Below are 20,830 nucleotides of genomic sequence, written 5' to 3'. Positions count from 1 at the left end.
CCTACACAATCACACTGAGCTGGTGTGTTTTGTCTGAAAAGCTGTCGCTATGTTCAACAGACTTATCTGAAAAGTGGCAGATATGACAAAAACAATCAGAATTAGCAGATGTGAATATGAACACAGATGTCAGAGCTGCTACCAGGGCTCATATCAACAACCCCACTATAAACAAGTTACATCAAATACATTAAGTCAGTTGTACCAGTATCTACAGTTTACAGACATGAAGATCATTTTCTATTGGCACAGAAGTGGCTCCAGAATGTAAATGAATCTATGTCCTTCCCCTCTTCCTCTCTGCCTCGTCTGCTCTACTCACACTGTCTTGGAAAATGTCAGTGTGTGTCTGTCTGTGTGCGTTTATGTACGTTTGTAAGGAGACACTCTTTGCCAGGCTAAAGATCTCCTAGCAACAAGGACCCCTGTTTCTATAAAAGGTACAGGTGACTTTATACCTGACAGATGGCCACACACACGCACACACACACACACACACACACACACACACACACACACACACACACACACACACACACACACACACACACAGCGACAAAAGGCCCTGCAGCCCCACACAGGTGTTTTCAGTTAATCTGGCTGATTAGACGCCTGCTCAGGCTGAAGGTGGAACTATGCTGGAAACACTGTGACGTCACCAAACTGCTGCTGATAAAAGTATCATTCGCTTGGCGCAGGCATCCAGTTTGATTCGTTGCAGTGTGGGCGGGAAAACCTGCTTATATGGAGTGCAGGCAGTGTATGACGCAGCAAGAAGCAGCTGATATCAAAGGGCAGCAGGTAGTCGAGATGCTGTGGTAACCTTTAATCTTTCCACAGCCTTTACGTGTTGGCATAGGGTACAGTATCTGTCTGGCAAAATCAGTGAAAACACCTGTGTGGGTGGACCATGAGCAGGTAAGGCCTGATGTTCTGCACATCATCAACAATATTGGGCATCCCTGTTGAGAGTTATATCATTGTTTCACAACAAAGCAAATGTGCAAACTCACTGAGCCACCACTCTGGTACAATCTGATGAAAATATTTAAGCTGTCTGAATTTGTTGAAGCCAAAGTTTAACCATCAGAATTTTAAGCGTTTCAAGACCAGGAAGTGAGTTTGGGACCACGAAGAAGCATAAAGTTCATCAGATGATGTTCAAGTCTATTGAGTCAGACACACTTATTGTTAAATCCTGCTTTGGCAGAACGACACTCATTTGTTTTTAAGCTGACTGGAATGGAAGCTGGTTAGCCACATTAGAGTTACACAGTTATAGTCGTTTATTCTTACATCAATTCAGTATTCAGTTTTTTTTCTATGCTATACATTTTGTTTGCTGTCGATTACACTCTCCACAGTAAATTATTATGATTTGCCAGGTGTTTTTTAATGTGCCTAAAATCAAAATGGAAAAAAAAGTTTTGATATCCAAATTAACCATTTTATTAGTAACTTACATTTGTTGAGTAAACTTTAACTCAGCTATTTGTCTGAAAACATTTCACTCCATTATTGTCAATATAAAAACTTTGAGTGTGACAGAACCCACCAACAGAGCAAGCGCTCTCCTCTTTTCAGTACCACTCTAATCTGATTGGTCTTGTTTGCTTATGTTTGAGGGTGTGCCTTGTGCTCTGGTGCTATCTGTCATATGACGGATTTTTTGTGCACTAGCAACACACACACATGCACACACCAGCTTGTGATTGTCATATGTTAGAGCAGAGGAAGACTCTGTTAAGCAGAACAAATGTGTTTCACCTCCTTCAACAGCAGAACGAATGAAACCTGTTGAGATCGTCCGTGTCATTCATTGGAGAAGGACACTGGAGATTTTCTTTGCTTAGCAATGCTTGGATCTGTTTGAATGTACTGTGTATGCACAGCAACCTATATTCATTATCAGCTCAGTATGTATCAGTGATAAGTAGATAAATACTGAGATATGGTTTCCTTCAAAGGCAAACTACGCCTGTGAGCACTTTACAAAGACAGAATTGAGTTTGACAATGTTTATTTAAAAAGCTCTATGTACAAACGCTAATTTTGTGCGGATAAACCTGTTTGCTGCAGAAACGTATTATGTTTTTAAAAAGACAAATTCATGTAGAGAACGAGGGAAAAAATGAAAGACAACAGATCTGTCCCCTTTCATACCAATCTACTCCAAGACAGCACAGACACGCAGCACTCAGTGAATACACTGCGGTCCATGTTGGCTTCACTCACAAGAGTTCTTATTCCCTCCATGCACACATCTGTAGAAAAGACATTGTAGGTGGCTGGTTTGAATTATCACCAGAAAAGCACCAGTATAGTAAATGACAAAGCCACAAGGTGAATTACTCATGTTTATTCAATTATGTGGCTTGATGTCAGTGGTGCAAAGCAACTAGATACACTTACTCAAGTATTGTACTTAAATATGATTTTGTACTATGAGTACACATTTGAATGCAGGACTTTTCCCAACATTGAGTGACGCTAGTTTTAAAATCTAAATTGTTATGGCCAATGGACGCCTTTCACCAGGACTAAGCACAATGGATTATATTCAGAACTGGTCCCAAAGGTCCCCAAAAAAATTGAATTGTTAACTGCTTTATGTGACGCATGTTGATGCCAGATACAACAGTTTTAAAGTGGGAACCAATGAGATATTGGCTATGGAGAGAGTGGTTCATTTTTGATTTGATAGGATGGAAAAAAGGCCAGGCTGTTAAATGTGTGATGGCTTCAACTGTTCAGTTGCAATTGTTAGGGGCAGCACGAGGTCACCCATGGAAAGCAAAAAAGAATAAATCAAGATGAAAGGCCATGGAGATTACCATTAATTTGAAAAAGCTGCTATTTTGACAGTCATATGACTTCTGTTCCTCAAACACACGAACAAACCTCTGAAAACGTTTTAGTGCTCTACTAGCTGCCAGAGTGAAAACTGTACATATAACTCAGCGGAGTGACAGTGTACGCTTATGTGGAAATATTTTTGATTGTCAGGGACCGGCAACACTGTGTCCAAGGACTAACTCTCATATGCAACTCATTTGTAGTACTTATACTCACTGGCACCGTTTTGCTCCAGTGTAAGAAGTGCGTGCCACACTCTTTTACCGCAGCGGCTGACTTCAACACTGGAGATGTTCCGTCTTGTGCTTCAAGTCGGATTTGACTTTTTCACCACTCAAAGACAGCGATCGTTCCCTGAACTTAACCAAGGGCTTTGAGTTGCCCAAATATTAACATGAAAACGTTAATCATGTCTTACTTGCCAGAAGCAAATATTGCTGGGAAAACCAATGAAAATTGTTAGCAAATTATATTTTGCAGATATGATAAAGTTTTTTTTAAACATATTTCTTTAGAGACCAGTACTACGGCATTCCTACCATGGTGTTTTTGTCAAAGTTTTTACTTTTCCTATTTTCTCATAAGACTGACTAGAATCATAGTCTATAGTCTGTTACCATCATTTTCATTTTTTAAAATGTCTGTGAACTGGAAAGGTCAAGCACGGTTTGCTTGTCAAACCTGAATGTACTGCTCATCCATAAGAAATGACACATTGAGCAGAAGGGCAGACAGTATAATAATAGCACGACTGGCTGGCTACATTTTGTTCTGAACTACAAACTCTTATATACCAGGTCTATAGGGAGGTAAACACTGATCTAAAACAACTGATACTTCCACAGCACATAAATGTGTTTTTGTATGTTACATAGCCTGCAGATGTATGAATTTCTTGAAGAAAAAATTGATTACAACAAGTCAGACAGTGATGACTGACCTGGACTAAATGCAACTTCCTCCTGCAGTTGAAGCCAGGGAAGAATCCCTCATGTCCCTGTGTGTGCAGCTGTCCACAGGTTAACAATGACAGCTGATAATCAATGTGATATCCATGGCTCTTAGAGAGAGCAGTCACAGTGTCACGTTGCCTTCTATATGTTTACATATGGAGCAGACAACAGTACAGACACCTACAGTGTGTGTACAGCAACACTGTAATGCACAAACATGACTGTACACATGCGGATGCTCATCATGTGACAGTGTTTCAGTGTTATATTCACGTTGGGTTCACTGATGTCACATGTTAAGCACTGATGCTGCAGAGCAGGGTGCATTATGATGACTTTAACAGTAAGAACTGTAAACAGGTGTTTAGTGTTTGTCTACATCTGAACAGCAACACATAAACCAGTCAAACCAGCTCACCATCATACTGGCTGAAAATACAGTAACAAGAGTTAAAACAAAAAAAAAAAACATTAAAGACGCATCATGTCTGAGCCCCAGTCAAACTGCACAGGGAGACCAATTACATTGTGTAACTATTTTACAATACACAGGAAAAGACAACTGAAAAAGCAAATAAAAATGCAGAGACAGTTTCAGACTGTAACCGCCCAAACCAAACATTTAATTCAAAAACAGCAGCACTGACTCCTGTTAGGTGCCAACGACTCCATCACAGGCGTGCACTGCTCTGCTTCTATACTGTGAGGCCAGTACATATAGAGTACTTAAAAGAAGTCTGCAGCATAATCTTCTTCTTCATACTCAAAATACATATATTGGATGAGATGATAATGTTGCTGTGAGTAGGCAACATGTTAGCCTTAGTAAATTAACAAGTTGGTGTAACGTTGATGTTTTCTGCCCTCTGGAAAACTTAAACTCTCCTATTGCTACACGTGCCTTATAAATAACTGATTTTATAGACAAGAACAAAAAAGTCTCTCATCTCTCCTCAGAACCAAGAATTTCTGGATCATTACGTCTTCCTTTGCAGGTGCTCCACTGCACTTTACTCCACTGCATGCACTTTAGCAGAAATACTAAACTGAGCACCACCAACTCAATACCAACTCTGTTATGCAAACAGATGTCCACCTGCCCACAGTTGGATTTTTCAAAAGCATATGATGAATTCCCAAAATGAAAATGGCCAAGTAAACAAACAAAAACAAAGGCATTAACTTCTCATGGAGTGCATCAATAACAAATTAAAATAAATTAAAATATGTGAAATTTCAAGAGATTTATAGATTTCCAAAATACTACAGTGTGTCTTTGTTTTAACTGTTAAGGCTGCACATGACAGACTTCTGATCTTGTAGTCAGAGTCTTTGACTGTTAATGCACAAACAACATGTGATAATGTTGGTTGTTACTGTTTTGTGGAGAGAAGTGTAGATGCACTGTCCAAATCCAGGGTAATTGCAGTGGCAATCTGAATGAAGACATTAAAATAGTCATTTCCTCTTACCGTAGTTGCACAACGCTCATGCAGTCCAAAAGTTAAATAACACAGTGAGGGTGTGTACACCGTTCATCTTGTGTCTCTGCTGTGTAATCTGAATGAAACCAATTTCAATTCAGCCGTCTGGACACTCACATTTCATTTATCCAGTCTCTCTGTGGCAGCTAATGGCCTGTTTCCTGTCTGTCTAGTACACACACCCTGTTTAACCATTAATCTCCCCCATTACACACACACACACACACACACACACACACACACACACACACACACACACACACACACACACACACACACACACACACACACACACACACACACACTCCTGCAGTCCAACTTTACAACACGCTAAGTGAAACTCAACAGCACGTATGATCTGGATTAGCATCTGAATCAGTGACCGAACCTCAACACAAACCAATGGTCAAACCTCAGAACATGTCTCAGGTTTCAAAGTGAAATGAAAAAGAAAACTCTTCACAGCTGACGGAGGAGGACTGCAAACAGACTTGTCTTTTCTCTCAGCAGTTCCACTCATGCAAGTCAAAACAGAAGTTTGTCTGAAGACAGGATTAAAAATAATGTTGGGAAGGACATGTGTCAACGTGAGCTCAAACACTGTGTCAACCACAGGATTGGGTCTATTAATAATATACAAATGACTAGTACAGTGTTTGTCTAGACAGACAAAACTAGTTAGAAGTGGCTAATTCCAGCTACCCTGTTTGTTGTGACTTTTCCTACAACACTCAGAAATAAACAGAAATAAACACTACAAGATCACAGCTACAAATGTTTGTTTAAAGAAATTAAACTTTAAGACTTTGGTTGAGCACAGTCACACATTTGAAGTCATTATCATTTGATTTCACTACATTTGTACTGCAGCTATTTTAAATAAAAAAATTTCACCAAAAGTGGATAACTTCAGTTACACATGACAGCGCTTCTTCCACACACACACAGTCTCATAGTAGAACAGCATCTGTGATTACTATTACTGCTGAATGAAAACAGTGTTTACTGTGAAGTGCTGACCAGTATTTTATCTGCTAGTAGAGTGAGTGAGCAGCTCGTGCAGTGTGTGCAGTCCAGCAGTTTGTACTCACTCTGCTGCTCTCTTTGAACAGTTTAAAGCTCATCCACTTTGGCATGTCGACCTCTCCTCTTCTGTCTCTCCCTCTCTCTGTCGCTCCCTCTGTCTTTGACAACTCCCTCATTTGTGTCTTTGCCACACACACAAACACGCCCTCACACTCTCTCTCCCTCTCTCCTTCTGTCTCTGTGTGTGTGTGTGTGAGAGAGAGAGAGAGAGAGAGAGAGAGAGAGAGAGAGAGAGAGAGAGAGAGAGAGAGAGAGAGAGAGAGAGAGAGAGAGAGAGAGAGAGAGAGAGAGAGAGAGAGAGAGAGAGAGAGAGAGAGAGAGAACAAACAGCCATAGCTTTGTGCTTGATGGGAATGGCACTTTCCTTGGTGTGTGTGTGTGTGTGTGGGTCAGTGTGTTCACATTTCTCCCACTCCCTGGAAGCTACTAGTGCACTAAACCACTTTCAACTGCCATGACTATGTGTGTGTCTTTGTGTGAGTGTGTGTGTGAGAGACACACAAGTCATATGACCAGCAGATGGCTACTGTATGGCTTCAGTCTGAACCCGACACTGATTGCATTTGATTCATGAGGACACACACACACACACACACACACACACGTAAACGACTGCTAGCCAGTGTAAAAGTGTTGTAGCTGTATGAGGGAACATTTTCATCTAAAATCACAAAATACTCTGAGAAACCTTTAAAACCTTTATGCACCACATCACATAATATTAGTTACTCACTAGATCATGTCTGTTACTTCCAAAGTAGTTACAATAAGAGATATTACTTTTCATCACATCCACAGCACAGCTGCACAAAGTCAAGCTACGACAGGAGAATGAATTTTTAAAAAAGTGAGAGTCACATACAGTCGATTTGCCGCAGACTGGGACAAAACGAATCAGGGCTGCCAACTTTAGCTGAGCAGATCGGCTGGGGAGATTCCCCGATGATTTGGTTTGTACCCAACTGCAAAACTACTTTTAAACACCTCCATGTGACTGCAATACCAAATATGTCACATGTACAGGATAACGGAAATTAAACTGAACGTAAAGGGAAATAGTTTGTAATTGTAATTGTCTGACTGGTACTAATTGTTTGTATGAAAGGGTCAGTTCACCTTTTTCTTCTGTACACGTGGTCTCCAGCCACGCAGATAGATTTGGTTTAATTAGTTTGAGATATCCATCTTTAGATTTGTGCTGGCAAAGCAATACGGTGGAGATGAATTGATTTCATCTGTGATTCTCAACACACTGAGAAGTTAAATACAAATGTCATACATGCTGATGTTTAGCATTCAACTTTATTAGGATATTTCCTGAGAGCAATAGGAATGTCTGAACTAAATTTAATGTTATATTCAATAATTGCTGAGACATTTCACCATAAACCATGAATGTTGACCTCATAGTGGCGCTGCAGGAGCAGTCTGAGGATTCATCCTCTAAGACCCATGGACATCTAAACTTGATTTCATGGCAATCCATCTAAAAGTTCTTCAGATATTTCAGTTTGGACCAAAGCGGTAGATCAACAGACCAACACTGCCAGATACTCCTGACGGTCCACAAATTATTCAGAGAAGGGGGACACGGTTCGTGGAGGTGACACTGTTGGATTTTTAAATGTAATAATTTTTCAATGCTTAGAGAAACTTTTTTACCACCTCTACAGAAATGGATATCTAAAAAAATGGATGAGGGGTTTTAATCATTTAGGTCAACTAGCCAAAAAAAAAAAAAAAAAACCATTCCTGACAGACTCAGGCCTGGCTTCATAACTGACTTTAATTCATTTCAGGCACAGGGATGAACATGGATTCAGCTACTGGAGAGCCCCTTTCCAACCAGTGATGCACACAATCCTACGGGAGTGGAGTGTTACTAAGTTTTATTGAGCCTGGCTCGTGGAGAAACACAATTTTTGCTCCGACTGAAGGCGGAGGCTAAAAAAAGGTTCTGTCCTCTGACCTACAGGGCTGTGGTGGAGCCATGCGGGCTCCCAAATTGTCAACCACTGGAATGATACTTTAAATAATGTAAAGACCACAGACTGAACCACAGCTGACTCATTACACCAAAGAGCGTCACAGAAAAGACATATCCTACTCAACGTCACAGAACTGACATATTCAACAACATGTTACAGAGCTGGGCTGAAGCTCAGTAAGTCAGTGCAACTTCACAGAGCTGACATATCCTGAATCACATCACGTATACTAACATAGAGCACACCTGAAGCATTTGGACAGAGGCAGAAGTAGTCTTCATACCTAAATGAAAAAAAATGATGGTTTGTTCCAAAATATCAGATCAAGAAATGTTTTCTAATCTGTCATCTTTAAGGTGGAGGTCTGGCTCAGTTAAGGCAGGACTGCTGGGAGGAAATATTTTGCAAACCGTGGTTTCCAATGTGGAGGTCACAAACTTTGTACACCCAGCCATGCAGCCTGACCTTTCACAAGAGGGCAGTCCTTACTCACAACTGCAAGAGGTCACTTGACAAGTTAAAATTATTTTAGCATTGTTTTTTTTTTTGTTTGTTTGTTTTATATTACCAACCAATGCTGTCATATATCTTGTGAGGACAGCTAATTTGGATTGTTTTAGCTCTGTACTGTTGATTTAAATTAAAACAATGACATTGAAGTGTTTGACTTTCAGCTTTTATTTGAAGGTTTTAACACCCATGCTGAGTGCATGGTTTAGGAAGTAGACTTCTGTTGAAGTCACCCTACACTGTCAAAACATTGTGGGATTATGTTCAGTATATGACTACAGTTTACGTATATAAATATTAGCTGATCCTTTTAAAGCTGTATAAGGTATGTATTTATGAAAACAGAGTTTTGGCTGATATTCAACCAGCACTGGTCAGGATATAAAATAAAAACATATAATTCCTACAATGAATGTTAATTATATGAATATAAAAAAAGTACTCTTAAGGCTTACAGCACTTCAACCTGTTTATGTCATTTTAAATCTAATAAACTGGACTACAGAGGCAAATTAACGATTTTAAAAAATGCACACTGTCCATATACTTCAAGGTTGATCTATGTCAGCTCAGAGATTCCAGTTATTACCACAAGGTAACAAGGTATGGAAAACTGAGAAGTGAAAATACTGCCCTTTAAATGGTCTCAGAGGGAAAATCAATCTGCTGGTACTGCTGCTAAATTTCAACCTGCTCCTCAAACAGTAACAGAGATGGTTTAAACTTAATATCAATCCATGCTCATACACTGCAGCAGAATATTCCCCATTAGCACAATAACAAGATTGTGTTTTCTGTTTCTTCTGTTAAAACTGGCAACTTTACATGAAGTGAAGGACGTAAATAGAAAGAAAGAGGGTGAGGGGAAAAAAAGTGAGGTGTAAAAATGGGAGGAAGGCTGTTCAACAGAGACGCGGCGACGTGAAGCAAGAGGTAAACAGGAAAACTCTGCAGAGACCAGTAGAAAAACAGAGGGAAAAGAAACGACACATTCGTCATTTCAAACTTCTCCAACAATCGTCAGAAACAGTAGCTTCCCACTCTGTCTGCTCGCTCACTCGCACACACACACGAGACTCAGACAGCCAGTGGAACATCTGACTATGCCAATACTGGGCTGTTATTATAGTATATGGAGACAGAGAGTGGGGAAGAGAGAGAGAGAGAGAGAGAGAAAAAAAGTGGGACAGAGAGGGGCGTGAAAAATGAGAAAGTGAAAAAGAAAAGAGGGATGGATTGCAAAAGGAGCAACTAATCATGGGCATATGTGTGTGGGTTTAGAAAGGGTGATTCAGTGATGGATTGCACAAGGTGAAAAGAGAGAAAATAGACAAAGAGGTACATAAACAGGGGAAGAGACAGAAGAAAAGAGGAGAGGGACAGACAAGAAAACAGGCCGAGGCAAGACAGAGAAAAGTAAGGGATGAAGCTGAAGAGTAACATATACAAACTGAACCAGAGCCTGTATTGGTAGTTGTTGGTATCTCATATTTAGGGAGACACAACAACTCCTTGGTTATAGTTCAATCACATCCAAAAAAACATATCCTTATCCAGTAGAAATAATGTAATTCTTCCAGACAAACTGTGCCCTAATGAGCTGATCAATACCCTACAGCCTGATAGTTAACAGCCTCTTACTAATAATAACCTTACATGACATTACAATATGGAAGCTATGCCAGTTTTCCAGTACGCATAGGCTACACCCTGAAAATCACTTTGTGAAGGTGGAAAAAATTACCTCCTGTGAGTTATTCCTCACACACCCCCTGCTGATTGTTTGACATTTAACAACCAGAAACAACTCAGGTTTCCTTGTTTTCTTCCCCAGACACTGCAGCATACTGCTGTGATTACTGAGGAGCAAAGATAAAATGTGTGGGTCCGATCAATCACTGTCACCTGCTGAGTCTGACAGGTTCTGACTCATCCTTTTTAATAGATTTAGTTACTAGATAGGAGCCTCACTCATGTAATATGTGGCCTCTGATATATGAAAGATCTAATAAAGATCTATTTTTTTTATTAAAAGACTAAAAGGTCCAGTTGTAAATCTGGTGGGTTTTTTTTTCTCAGGACTTGAGTGAAAGCTATTAAAAGAGAGAGATTAAACCAAAAGTGCACCTTCAGAGTGGCTGCAGTGTTCAACAAACACGCCTGCTCAGATCACTGACTTGTCTCTACTCCAAAACACACAAGGGATTGGCTTACTGTATGATAATAAATCTCTGGAGGGGCAGCAGAGCCATGGGAATGCAACAGAAGAGAGCACCATCAACCTCCTCACATGAGACAAATACTGCCACTCTTCCACTAACCTCCAGGGTAAAAAATATGTCTCTCAAGCCAGATGAGTCTCGATTGCCACCACAGCCAGCCACTGCAAATTCGTACTTAAAGATAAAGGTAAAATAAATGAGCACCCTCCACAAAGGGAATGGAAACGCACGATGGCAAGTTATCAGAGAAAGCACCCCCTCACACCCTCTGTGTGAGCTTGTATCTCCCTGCAAAGCCTAATTAAAATCAGAAGTAATGTATATGAAAAAGGAACAGCAAAGAACTACATCCACTTGACACACACGGTGCAGCTCAGAGCTGAAGCCATGTCCGCATATGAAACATGAAACTTATCAAAACAAAATGTAGGAACCGTGTCTTTTTTTTCCTTTGATGTTTTCAGGAAAACAGCAGAGGAGGATCCAAAAATAGCGAGCTAGAGTTTTCTAAATCCTAGAAACAATAAACTGGACGAGAGCAACAACACACCCACACTCAAAAAAAAAAAAAAAAAAAAAAAAAAAAAAAAGCTGGAAAAATTCATTATGTTCTCATTGGACAGGAAGAGGTGGGGAAACAAACACAGCCGTGCAATATAAAATGTATATGTGTCTCTTGTGTATTCATTTTGTATATGTATGAACGTAATGTGCACATTATGTTATGTAGAATCAAAGATGAGTAGAGGAGGACAATCAAGTGGCAGTGAAAGAAGAGATGACGGTAAAGTACAAAACAGAAGAGGGACAGAACAAGTTGAGACACACACGCTCAAGATGCACCGCCAAGGCCATTCTGCAAGAGTGAGGAAGAGTCTGTGTGTGTGTGCGTGCGTGTGGCTGACATTTAGAGGCAGGGTAAGCGTGTAGGCGTGGGGTTGCACGGTGAAAAGGCCACACTGTGGCCTACACACACACACACACTACAGCGGGAAGCCATGACTGACATATGTGTGGGGTTGTGTGTGGGTGGATATGCATGTGTGTGTATGTGTGAAGCAGTGAGAAAGGCGGAACTGGAGAACGACCAGTTCAAATCAAAACAACTAATAAAACTGTGGAGTCAGAACAACCAAACAACTGTTGTTTTGTTGCTTATTATTTGCAAATGAACCTACCCTACAAAACTTAACTGAAGACCTTTGAGAAAAGCACTAGGAGTAACTCAAAACACATCCACAAACCCAGTTCAAGGACATTTTTACTGGTTAGCCTGTTTCTCCTTTGATCGTCTGTCAAAAACATTTATCAGATGGAGGCAGGTCCTTTTTAAAAACACAGGAGGACTTCCTGTTGGGAACCACTGCTACTAAACAACTAAAAAAACTCTTCTTTTAAATGGAACACTTTGATAATTGAGTATACACAAGGCATGAGGATCAGGCAGTGATATGCAAGCTGTTTTTCATTTATAATTAAATGAATGTGCAGTTTAGAGTGGACTTGTCTCTTAATACCTCTGGACTCAATGAAAAAAAGACCATGAAAATAAAAAACAAACACAAAGGACATGGTTTCTGTGTTCCCTCTTATTATTCCCTCTTATTATTATTCCTGCACCTGAAAATAGTTTGACTGTCAAAATAAAAGTTTAAAGATGGGCTTACTTGGATGTGAGAGACTGGCTGGTAGGAGGCATCAGCACAGACGCCTGCACACAACCTGAAGAGGTTTTTCATCACTGACTGCTTCTCTGCTCAAATGGTAACATTGCTGAATGCTTCTCATACATACATACATCATCAACACACATACTCTTAACCTACATGTAAACTGGCATATAAGCATAACATGCTCACAAACACACAATTATGGAGCCACACAGACTTGATTTTCTACGTCGTTGTACACACATACACGCACAGTCTGTCAGCCACTGGCATATTTACAGCCCCTGCTTCTGCCAATTGTAGCGGCATGGGAGACCCCGTAGCACTGAGACAGCTGTGGGTCATCAGCTCGTCACCGGCCACAGAGAGAGTCTCAATCAGCTGCTGTCAACTCCTCCTGTGTCACTGAACGCATTACCAGCTCTGTGTGCGTGTATCCTACCTTGTCGCTGTCTACAGTGTTCTGGGACGTCCTGGAGGCGATGGAGATGGTATCTGGTTGGCTGCTGCCATCTCCCTGACTATCTCCATCTTCACCTCCCTCCCTGAATACACACATACAATTGAAATTAATTTTTCAATTTAAATCACTTGAACAGTTTTCTACCCACTGTGACAACAATGATGTCATTACACTTGGTGATAACAGCTGGGACGATGCTATCAATTCTGCCAACATTGTTTTAAAACTTAGAAAACTTTCAATCTGCTGTGATGACACTTTTTACTATGGTGAGAAAGTCTCTGCCTGCACTGCCACTGTTTACAATGATGACACTTTTAGCTGTGGCAACAGAAGAGGCAGGAAAAATATCAAGTCCTGAATCTTATTATTACACAAGTATTTGAGGAATGACTGCTCAAACACCAGGTGTGTGACTGGCTGTATGTTTCACTGAATTTACAGGGGACTCCCCTCAGTCAGTGAGAGTCAGCGGCAGTGGAAAATCCTGCACCTCTGCAGACCAGATGCAAATTGCAGAAGTGTATTTAAAGGAGAGGTGTGTTTGGGATGAGAAACTTATTGACAGCAGACAGAGTGGGCTCAGATTTCTATAGATTAGCACTGAATTAATTACAATAATACACAAAAATATTGTTATTTTTGACCCTCAATAATCTCTCTGCCCTCACCAAAGATGGTTCAACTCTCAGGAAATGTGTCGATCCTTCAATGATTTTTCATGAATGATGTTTATATCTTAAGTGATGTTTGTCACCTCACTCATTATATTTCTAAATATTAATATGACAAAACATCTTTCTACTTGTGGTGATTACCTCTGTCTTCTGTATGTGTGCGAGCCCTTGTTTACCTCTTAGTGTTATTCCTGGGTTTGGTCAGTGCTGGTGTTTTAGGCAGATGAAGAGGCTCCTTGAGAGCCCCCTTCAGGTGAGTCATCCTCTCTTGGATCACCTCTCTGATGTTTTTAATCCACTCCTGTTTAGCTTCCATACTCGACGCCTGGAGGACAAACAACAATATAATTATTATAAACCTAACACCTTCCTCTGGCAGAGAACCAGTATGTATACATCTAAACAGCAGACAGGAAACATCGGCCATTTACATGCAATCTTCACTTACTTTCAGCACAGTTTTATTATCAGAGGAAGGAGTTCTTCCTGCCCACAGAGCAAATTTACACGGGTCACCCTCAATGTGCTCGGTCACCCCCAGCTCTGATGTCTGTAGCACAGCAAGATGGGAAGAATGTATCAGAAATGTGAGTCAGTGACAGTGACAGCCATCTGTAGCCACAGCACATACAACTATACACACACCCACCAGTAGTCTGTTCTTGTACTGGTACTTAGTTCTGCCAGCTGAGTCTTTGATCTCCTTGCTGAAGACCAGGGAGAACTCAAACAGGAAGAGGTGACGGTCCCTCCCCTTCCTGATCAGCGAGCGTGGATCCCAAACCTGGAAGCTGTCCTGCAGGATCAGCTCGCCCTGTACCTCCAGGTTCTCCTCAAAGCCTGAGACAGAGAACTAAGAGTTAATATTAAGCAAGCCGCCCAAAGTCTGAAGACACAGTCAGTCATTAGGTGGAACAGGAAATAAAATAAACTTGTGGTAAGTCTTGGAGAAAAGGTCAGCAGGAAAGTTATTAGGAGATTAAAAGAATGGAATTGGTTAAAAAGATTAAAGAAACACTTATCTATTAATTCATAAAGCTCATTCTCTCGTATCAGAATATCAATTCTAATCAGAACAGGAGTAAACATCACTTCTTATATTTACTACATTATCATGCTACATCTTAGTTGACCAGTTTGGACAGTATCTTACCCTCCAACATGGCGAGGTGCATGGCATCATTAGCTCTCTTAGGAACACCAAGCATCACCTCCAAACCATCTTTAATCTCCCCTTTACCCTCCTCACAGCAAGACAGTAACTCCTGCAGCAAGACGGCGTATTAAATGTGATGAGAGGGTATTAACAGTGCAAAAGCAGAAACACATATATATGTATGTGTGTGTGTGTGTGTGTGTGTGTGTGTGTGTACATGTGCGTGTGTTTACCTTAAGCAGTAGTTGGTACTTGGTAATCCTCTGAACTGGTTTGATGAGGTAGGAGGAGATGGAGTTAGCCAGTCCACGTCTCTGCTGAATGTCCTGTTCACACACAAACACACGCACGCACGCACGCACGCACGCACGCACGCACGCACGCACGCACGCACGCACGCACGCACACACAGACAAAATACAGCAAACACCAAAAATAAAATAAAAATAATTGAAACTGGCATAAATGTTAAATGTTGCTGCTGCTGGGAATGTTTGATGACCAAACAGCACCATCTGCTGTCAAAACAGATGAACTACACGATCATCACTCTCCAGCTGCAGAGGGGAAGTCAGAAACCTGCAGCTGTACCACTCCATCTCCGCTTCTAAATCTAAGTTGTCTAAACAGAAGACTGGAGGCCTGTTTTTATGCTCCACACTCAACATCCATCTCAATCATTTCCCTGCTCTGAGCCCTTGTTGTTGGTGGGTTTACCACTGTGTTTTGGATTGAGGCAACACTTTGATCATAATAGTACTGGATCTGTTTATTTTCTTTAAACTTGTGCAGCAGCAAGCATGAGCAGAAAGAGAATATATTACATATTCTGAAAATGGACAGTATTGTGAAAGAGCTGACAAATCAGTTTTACAGTAGCACAGATCAGGCTTGTTTATTCAGACAGAAGTGGTTACACTTGTATTTGGTATATTTGTGATTATTAGATATAAAAAAAGGTTTTGTTTTCATTTTGTTGTGATGACATGATGTGAATGGATCTGTGACAGAATACTGAGGGGTTTACTCACGTCAAAGAAGGTGCCAGCGTGCTCCAGTATGAGCTGACTGGAGTCTGGTTTGTTCTTACAGTAATCCACATAAATGTGGAACTTGTCAGCCTGGAGAACAGGGGAAGAGAGGAGACTCAAAATTATATTTTTACAGTGAGAATCATTATATGATGCACTATTCACCCACTACATGCAACAGAGGTCAGAAGTCAAATGGTTGAAATCAGCCTTTTCATTCTGACTCTCACCCAGGTGACAAAGCAGTGACCAACATCCTCTGGTAGCTGCTCATAGTTCACCAGCTCCTTCAGGAAAATACTGCAGAAAACAAGAGATCACAATGTGAACTTATTATATTTTCAAATTAATATGTTCCAGGTAAACCAATAAATGTTTCTCAGGACCTCTAAATAATAACTGGTTGTATTGTGCTGTATTCTATTATCTGACTTTCCACAAAATTTAGCAGGAAAATAGCAAAATAAAAAATGAACACATCTGAATCCCATAAAAAGTTTGTTCAAAAGTCGTGTAGGTTAGAGGTTCCTTTAAGATCTAATAGCGTACAAGAAAATGTTCCCTCGAGGAACCAACACAGATTTCCGGAGGTACAAGGAGATCAGAAATAAAGGAGCTCCTCAGATAAACTTCTGGAGTTCATGAACTGTCTATGAAGGCAAACCTCAAAGACACTCCTTCAGCTCCCTATAGCTACAATATGAGAGAAAGAAAACGAGAAAGGTCCCTTTAGGGGTTTCTTTTAAGAAGTGAGAGCTCTCACAGAAAATTCTAACAGCTAAAAGCATTTCCACTGTAGAAAACTTACTGACAAATGTGCAAGATTCCTGCAATGACCCCGGCAGATTTTTGCCATTCATTAACTTATCACTTGCTTGCATGCCACTGGATCTTAAAAACAAAGTATGTAATATGCCATGGTTGTTGCTATGCTGTGTGCTTGCTGTTACCTAAATCTGATTTCAGAAATGTTTAAATCTAAAACTGGCTGAGTGCTAGCACAGACAGAATCTATGTGTCTCTCACTTGTTGTGGAAGTCGTAGATCTCCTGCATGTTGCCGAAGATAATGTGCTCCTTGTTGGCGATGCCTGGAGGAATCTCCTCCACGCCGCTGCTCATCTCCCACAGGTAGGTCTGACACGCAGACAGGCAACAAGAGAGAAAGGTAAGGCAGGCAGGAAAGCATTTGTTGTGTCAAACAAAATTACACAAGCAGAAGGCTCTTCCTTACCTCTAGACACTCATGGAGATCTCTAACGTAGGTCTTCTCTGTCTGTAGTAGCTCCGCCATGATGAACCTGAGACAAGGAAAAAGTTTAGATTACCAAGGGAAGCACCGCAGAGAAGGATCAGATGGAATAAATTATATAATTGGTACAATTTTGTATCTGATTGTTCCATGACTGCACAAGCCTACTGATGTTCCTCCAAGACTTTTAGACCTAACAAACAATTCATGACAAAACAAAGGCATTTCAGAAGGCTGCAGAGGAGATTAAGACACTGTAATCTGTGCTATTATCACAATTAAGTTTCTTTGAAGTCTTGAAATTTGGAACTTTGGGAATGCTCTGGGACGCAGATGATCACCATTATCGGGACAGACTGAGGAAACACTGTCATGGGAGTGGATAAAACTGAATTGGGTTCACAAAGGTGAGTCGCTGCAGCTACATTATCTATTATCTCTATCATCATCTGACAGTCATCATAGGCCAGGACTCACTCTTTCTTCCTAGCAGACTTCCTCTTCTCCTCGTTAACCTCGTGGTTGGGGTCACGCAGTTTGACCTCGGGGTCGTCTGTCAGGCTGGCGGGGATAATGTCCAACTCCAGGTCTTTATTGTCCTGCATAGAGAAACAAAAATGGATTTTTGAGAATGCATCAGTGGTGTCTGAGATATTAAGGACAGAGAGAGGAGTGACTACATTCTCAAGTATGTGAAAAGTGAGTGTGTGTATATATGTGTGTGTGTGTGTGTGTGTGTGTGTGTGTGTGTGTGTGTGTGTGTGTGTGTGTGTGTTTTCACCTCAGAGCTGACCCCCAGGCTCCTCTCCAGGCTCTCCTGGTATTTGGCCATGCGTAAGGAGAAGTCACGGTATCTGCGGTCCACTGTGCTCACCCATCGCTTCAGCTCCGACACGTGGGCGTGGCCTTTCTCCACCAGGTTGTCCGCTAACTGGATCAGCAGCTTCACCTTCTCCTTGGTTTGCTGCGGGATGTTCACACACAGATTACATAGATGACATACTGCTTATGTGGAGATGTCACTGAGCTTCTGGGCTTGTACATTCCTGTTTTTTTCTGTTTTCTCTCTTTTGCTGTTCGTCCTAAATTCATTTTTAGGACTCTACAGACTCATCACTCAAAGAAAATAAATATTTGATTAGTTGTTTGATTTTTCTGTTTTTTACTTATTTCAGTGTCTAACCATCTGCCCACCCTGCAATTTAACAAAATGGTCTGGGAGCTTTGAACATCAGTTACCAACTGTCAGCTCTGGTTCCTGTCCACACACAAACCCAAACTCACCTGCAGAAATGATACAACTGACATTGGCTGTCGCTTCCTGATTCAAAAAAAGCTGTTACTCTTGTTCAAAGTACCACTGAATATGAATTGCACTGCGTTTAGCATGAAAATTAAGAGCTACACTCATGTTCAGCTCTAGAATTTAAGGGGACTCTGAGTTTCCTGGAGCCATTGATTTGACACCTGGGGAGAAATGCAGCTCCTTTGAGGCTCAATAAAGCTGTCAGTAGCTGAGCTTTAGATACAGACACACTAATGCGCGCGCGCGCACACACACACACACACACACAGTGTACCTTGGCAGTGAGTCTGAAATGATGGTAGTTATTGAGGAGCTCCTGCGTTTCCTCGCTGCTGTCGCCAGGTGATGTGTGTGTGGCCAGGTAAACTTCACCTGTCTCCTGGATCCAATCAAGTGCCTGCACATACAAACACACACACACACACACACACACACACACACACACACACACACACACACACACACACACACACACACACACACACACACACACACACACAACAGATGAAGTTGATCCTCAGTTCCTGTACTGCATTTGCCCATATAAACTCACTCCCTGATAAAATAAACCAGATGTCCCTTTAGTGCTGTGTATTTCCCCAAAGCCAAAATCCAGCCAGCACTCTTTCTTTTTTTTCACTAATGCACACACACAAAGACACAGATACACACAGACACACACACACAGACACACACACACACATACACAAACACACACACACACACACACAAAAACACACACCTGTTTGGCACTACGTTCAAACACCAGGTACTGCTGACATTGGTCCAGCCTCCGTTTCTTTAACGTCCAGAAGTGAAGGACTCTGTTCTCTCTCTGCAGGAGCTCATTCAGAATGGCTGCACACAGAAACAAACAGCATTACAATAAATTACACTCCGCTCCTTTGTAAGAGAAACACTGATTCCAAAATGTGCTGCAGCAATGCAGTAAATCTGTAGTAACAGTAGTTAGAGTAGTTGTCGTGTCAGCAGCACTGACCTTTAACTTGTTGTTCAGGCCCTCTGGTGTGACTGGCTGCTCCAGGCATGCTCACATTGTTCCTGTGAATATACTTCAGAAACACCTCAGCATTCCTCCGAGCCAACGTGCACGCCTGAGAAGTAGGAATATGGCGGTTAAACACTCTGACACACAATGCAAAAGGAAATGGTGGTGATACCGACACACTAACACGCTCTAGATACACAACCCTCTAACCCCAGCCAACAAATGACTTCACTATCTGTTACAAAATACCATCACTGATCTCAACATGTTGCTCTCCAGTATTAAGGTGCTTTCACATGCAGCCTGCTCAGTGAGGTTCATGCCACATCTGGTTGGTTCGCATGTTTGGAAACAGGCTGTTGTGACAGCTGTCATTCAAACTCTAAAGTCCACCAAACAACTTCACCAAGGCGGCTGGAAAAGGTTGGCACCAGTGCACTTACTGTGGTTTGTTTGTGGTGTGAATTGAAACTGGACCAAACACAGGGTTATGTGATTTATATGAGCAAATATAAAGCAACCTTGGTCATCCAAGAAAGAGAATGATTTTTCCTGTCATATTTTTTTCCTTATTAGCATTCAGACAATACAGATCTATCACCTTGAGGTCATTTGTAAATTTTATTCAAGTTAATGAAACTGAAATGTGTCAGCAGAGACACTGAACATTTATTGGCTTGAGAGTAATTGAAGCTGAACTGTCTGGATGATGGATCTAATCTGTTGTCCTCATCTCATGACATCTTACCTCATCTAAGAAGGTGTACAAACCTTTATTAAGTTGTATATGAAATAGACTGACTTTGGCTCTGGTGTGTCCGATCTGAGGTTAAAAATGAAAGATTGAATCTGCTGTTTCAGTTAACCTTAAGGAAGGCTTCCTTCTGTTCCAGGTGTTTACTGATCAGAGGTAGAAGGTGGTCACTGTCGGCAGAAGTTCCCAGTTTATCGTGACTGCCGCACCAGTCTTCATCCCGACGATACTCCTGCTCCAGACTCTCTAACACACTGCACACCTGGACAGACACAAAGAGTTTGTGACACCGTGACAGCACTCCTGCTCTAACCCTGGACATGAGGAAATACAATGTACCTGTTCAGACGTCTTGTAAAAGGCCACAGAGGCATTTACAAGCTTCAGGCGATCCTCCATCTTCAACATCAACTG

General features: G+C 41.3%; 1 protein-coding gene across 3 annotated transcripts in view; it reads right to left on the bottom strand.

The window, feature by feature from the left end:
* kalrna (kalirin RhoGEF kinase a) overlaps positions 1-20,830 on the bottom strand; it is a 142,634-nt gene that overhangs the window by 46,289 nt on the left and 75,515 nt on the right. For 2 of the 3 annotated variants that reach the window (XM_071482376.1, XM_071482355.1), the window contains exons 22-38: positions 20,756-20,830; positions 20,529-20,678; positions 19,654-19,768; positions 19,396-19,511; positions 18,928-19,050; positions 18,129-18,311; positions 17,825-17,946; positions 17,330-17,396; positions 17,123-17,232; positions 16,327-16,396; positions 16,097-16,186; positions 15,299-15,391; positions 15,063-15,174; positions 14,559-14,749; positions 14,358-14,459; positions 14,086-14,234; positions 13,212-13,314 (exon numbers count right to left, since the gene is read on the bottom strand). The exon at positions 20,756-20,830 is cut by the window's right edge and continues 75 nt beyond it. In XM_071482376.1, the coding sequence (XP_071338477.1) occupies positions 13,212-13,314; positions 14,086-14,234; positions 14,358-14,459; positions 14,559-14,749; positions 15,063-15,174; positions 15,299-15,391; positions 16,097-16,186; positions 16,327-16,396; positions 17,123-17,232; positions 17,330-17,396; positions 17,825-17,946; positions 18,129-18,311; positions 18,928-19,050; positions 19,396-19,511; positions 19,654-19,768; positions 20,529-20,678; positions 20,756-20,830 (1,971 nt within the window). Of the gene's footprint in view, positions 1-6,384; positions 6,551-13,211; positions 13,315-14,085; positions 14,235-14,357; positions 14,460-14,558; positions 14,750-15,062; positions 15,175-15,298; positions 15,392-16,096; positions 16,187-16,326; positions 16,397-17,122; positions 17,233-17,329; positions 17,397-17,824; positions 17,947-18,128; positions 18,312-18,927; positions 19,051-19,395; positions 19,512-19,653; positions 19,769-20,528; positions 20,679-20,755 lie in introns of those variants that run through there. The other variant, XM_071482364.1, reaches the window with a different exon arrangement.

This window comes from Trachinotus anak, unplaced genomic scaffold (genome assembly GCF_046630095.1).
Source record: "Trachinotus anak isolate AG129_WGS33_773 ecotype Australia unplaced genomic scaffold, CSIRO_AGI_Tana_v1 ptg000001l, whole genome shotgun sequence".
Taxonomy (NCBI): domain Eukaryota; kingdom Metazoa; phylum Chordata; class Actinopteri; order Carangiformes; family Carangidae; genus Trachinotus; species Trachinotus anak.
The sequence above is the reverse complement of the archived record's forward strand: the minus strand, read 5'-3'. Positions and strand labels throughout refer to the sequence as shown.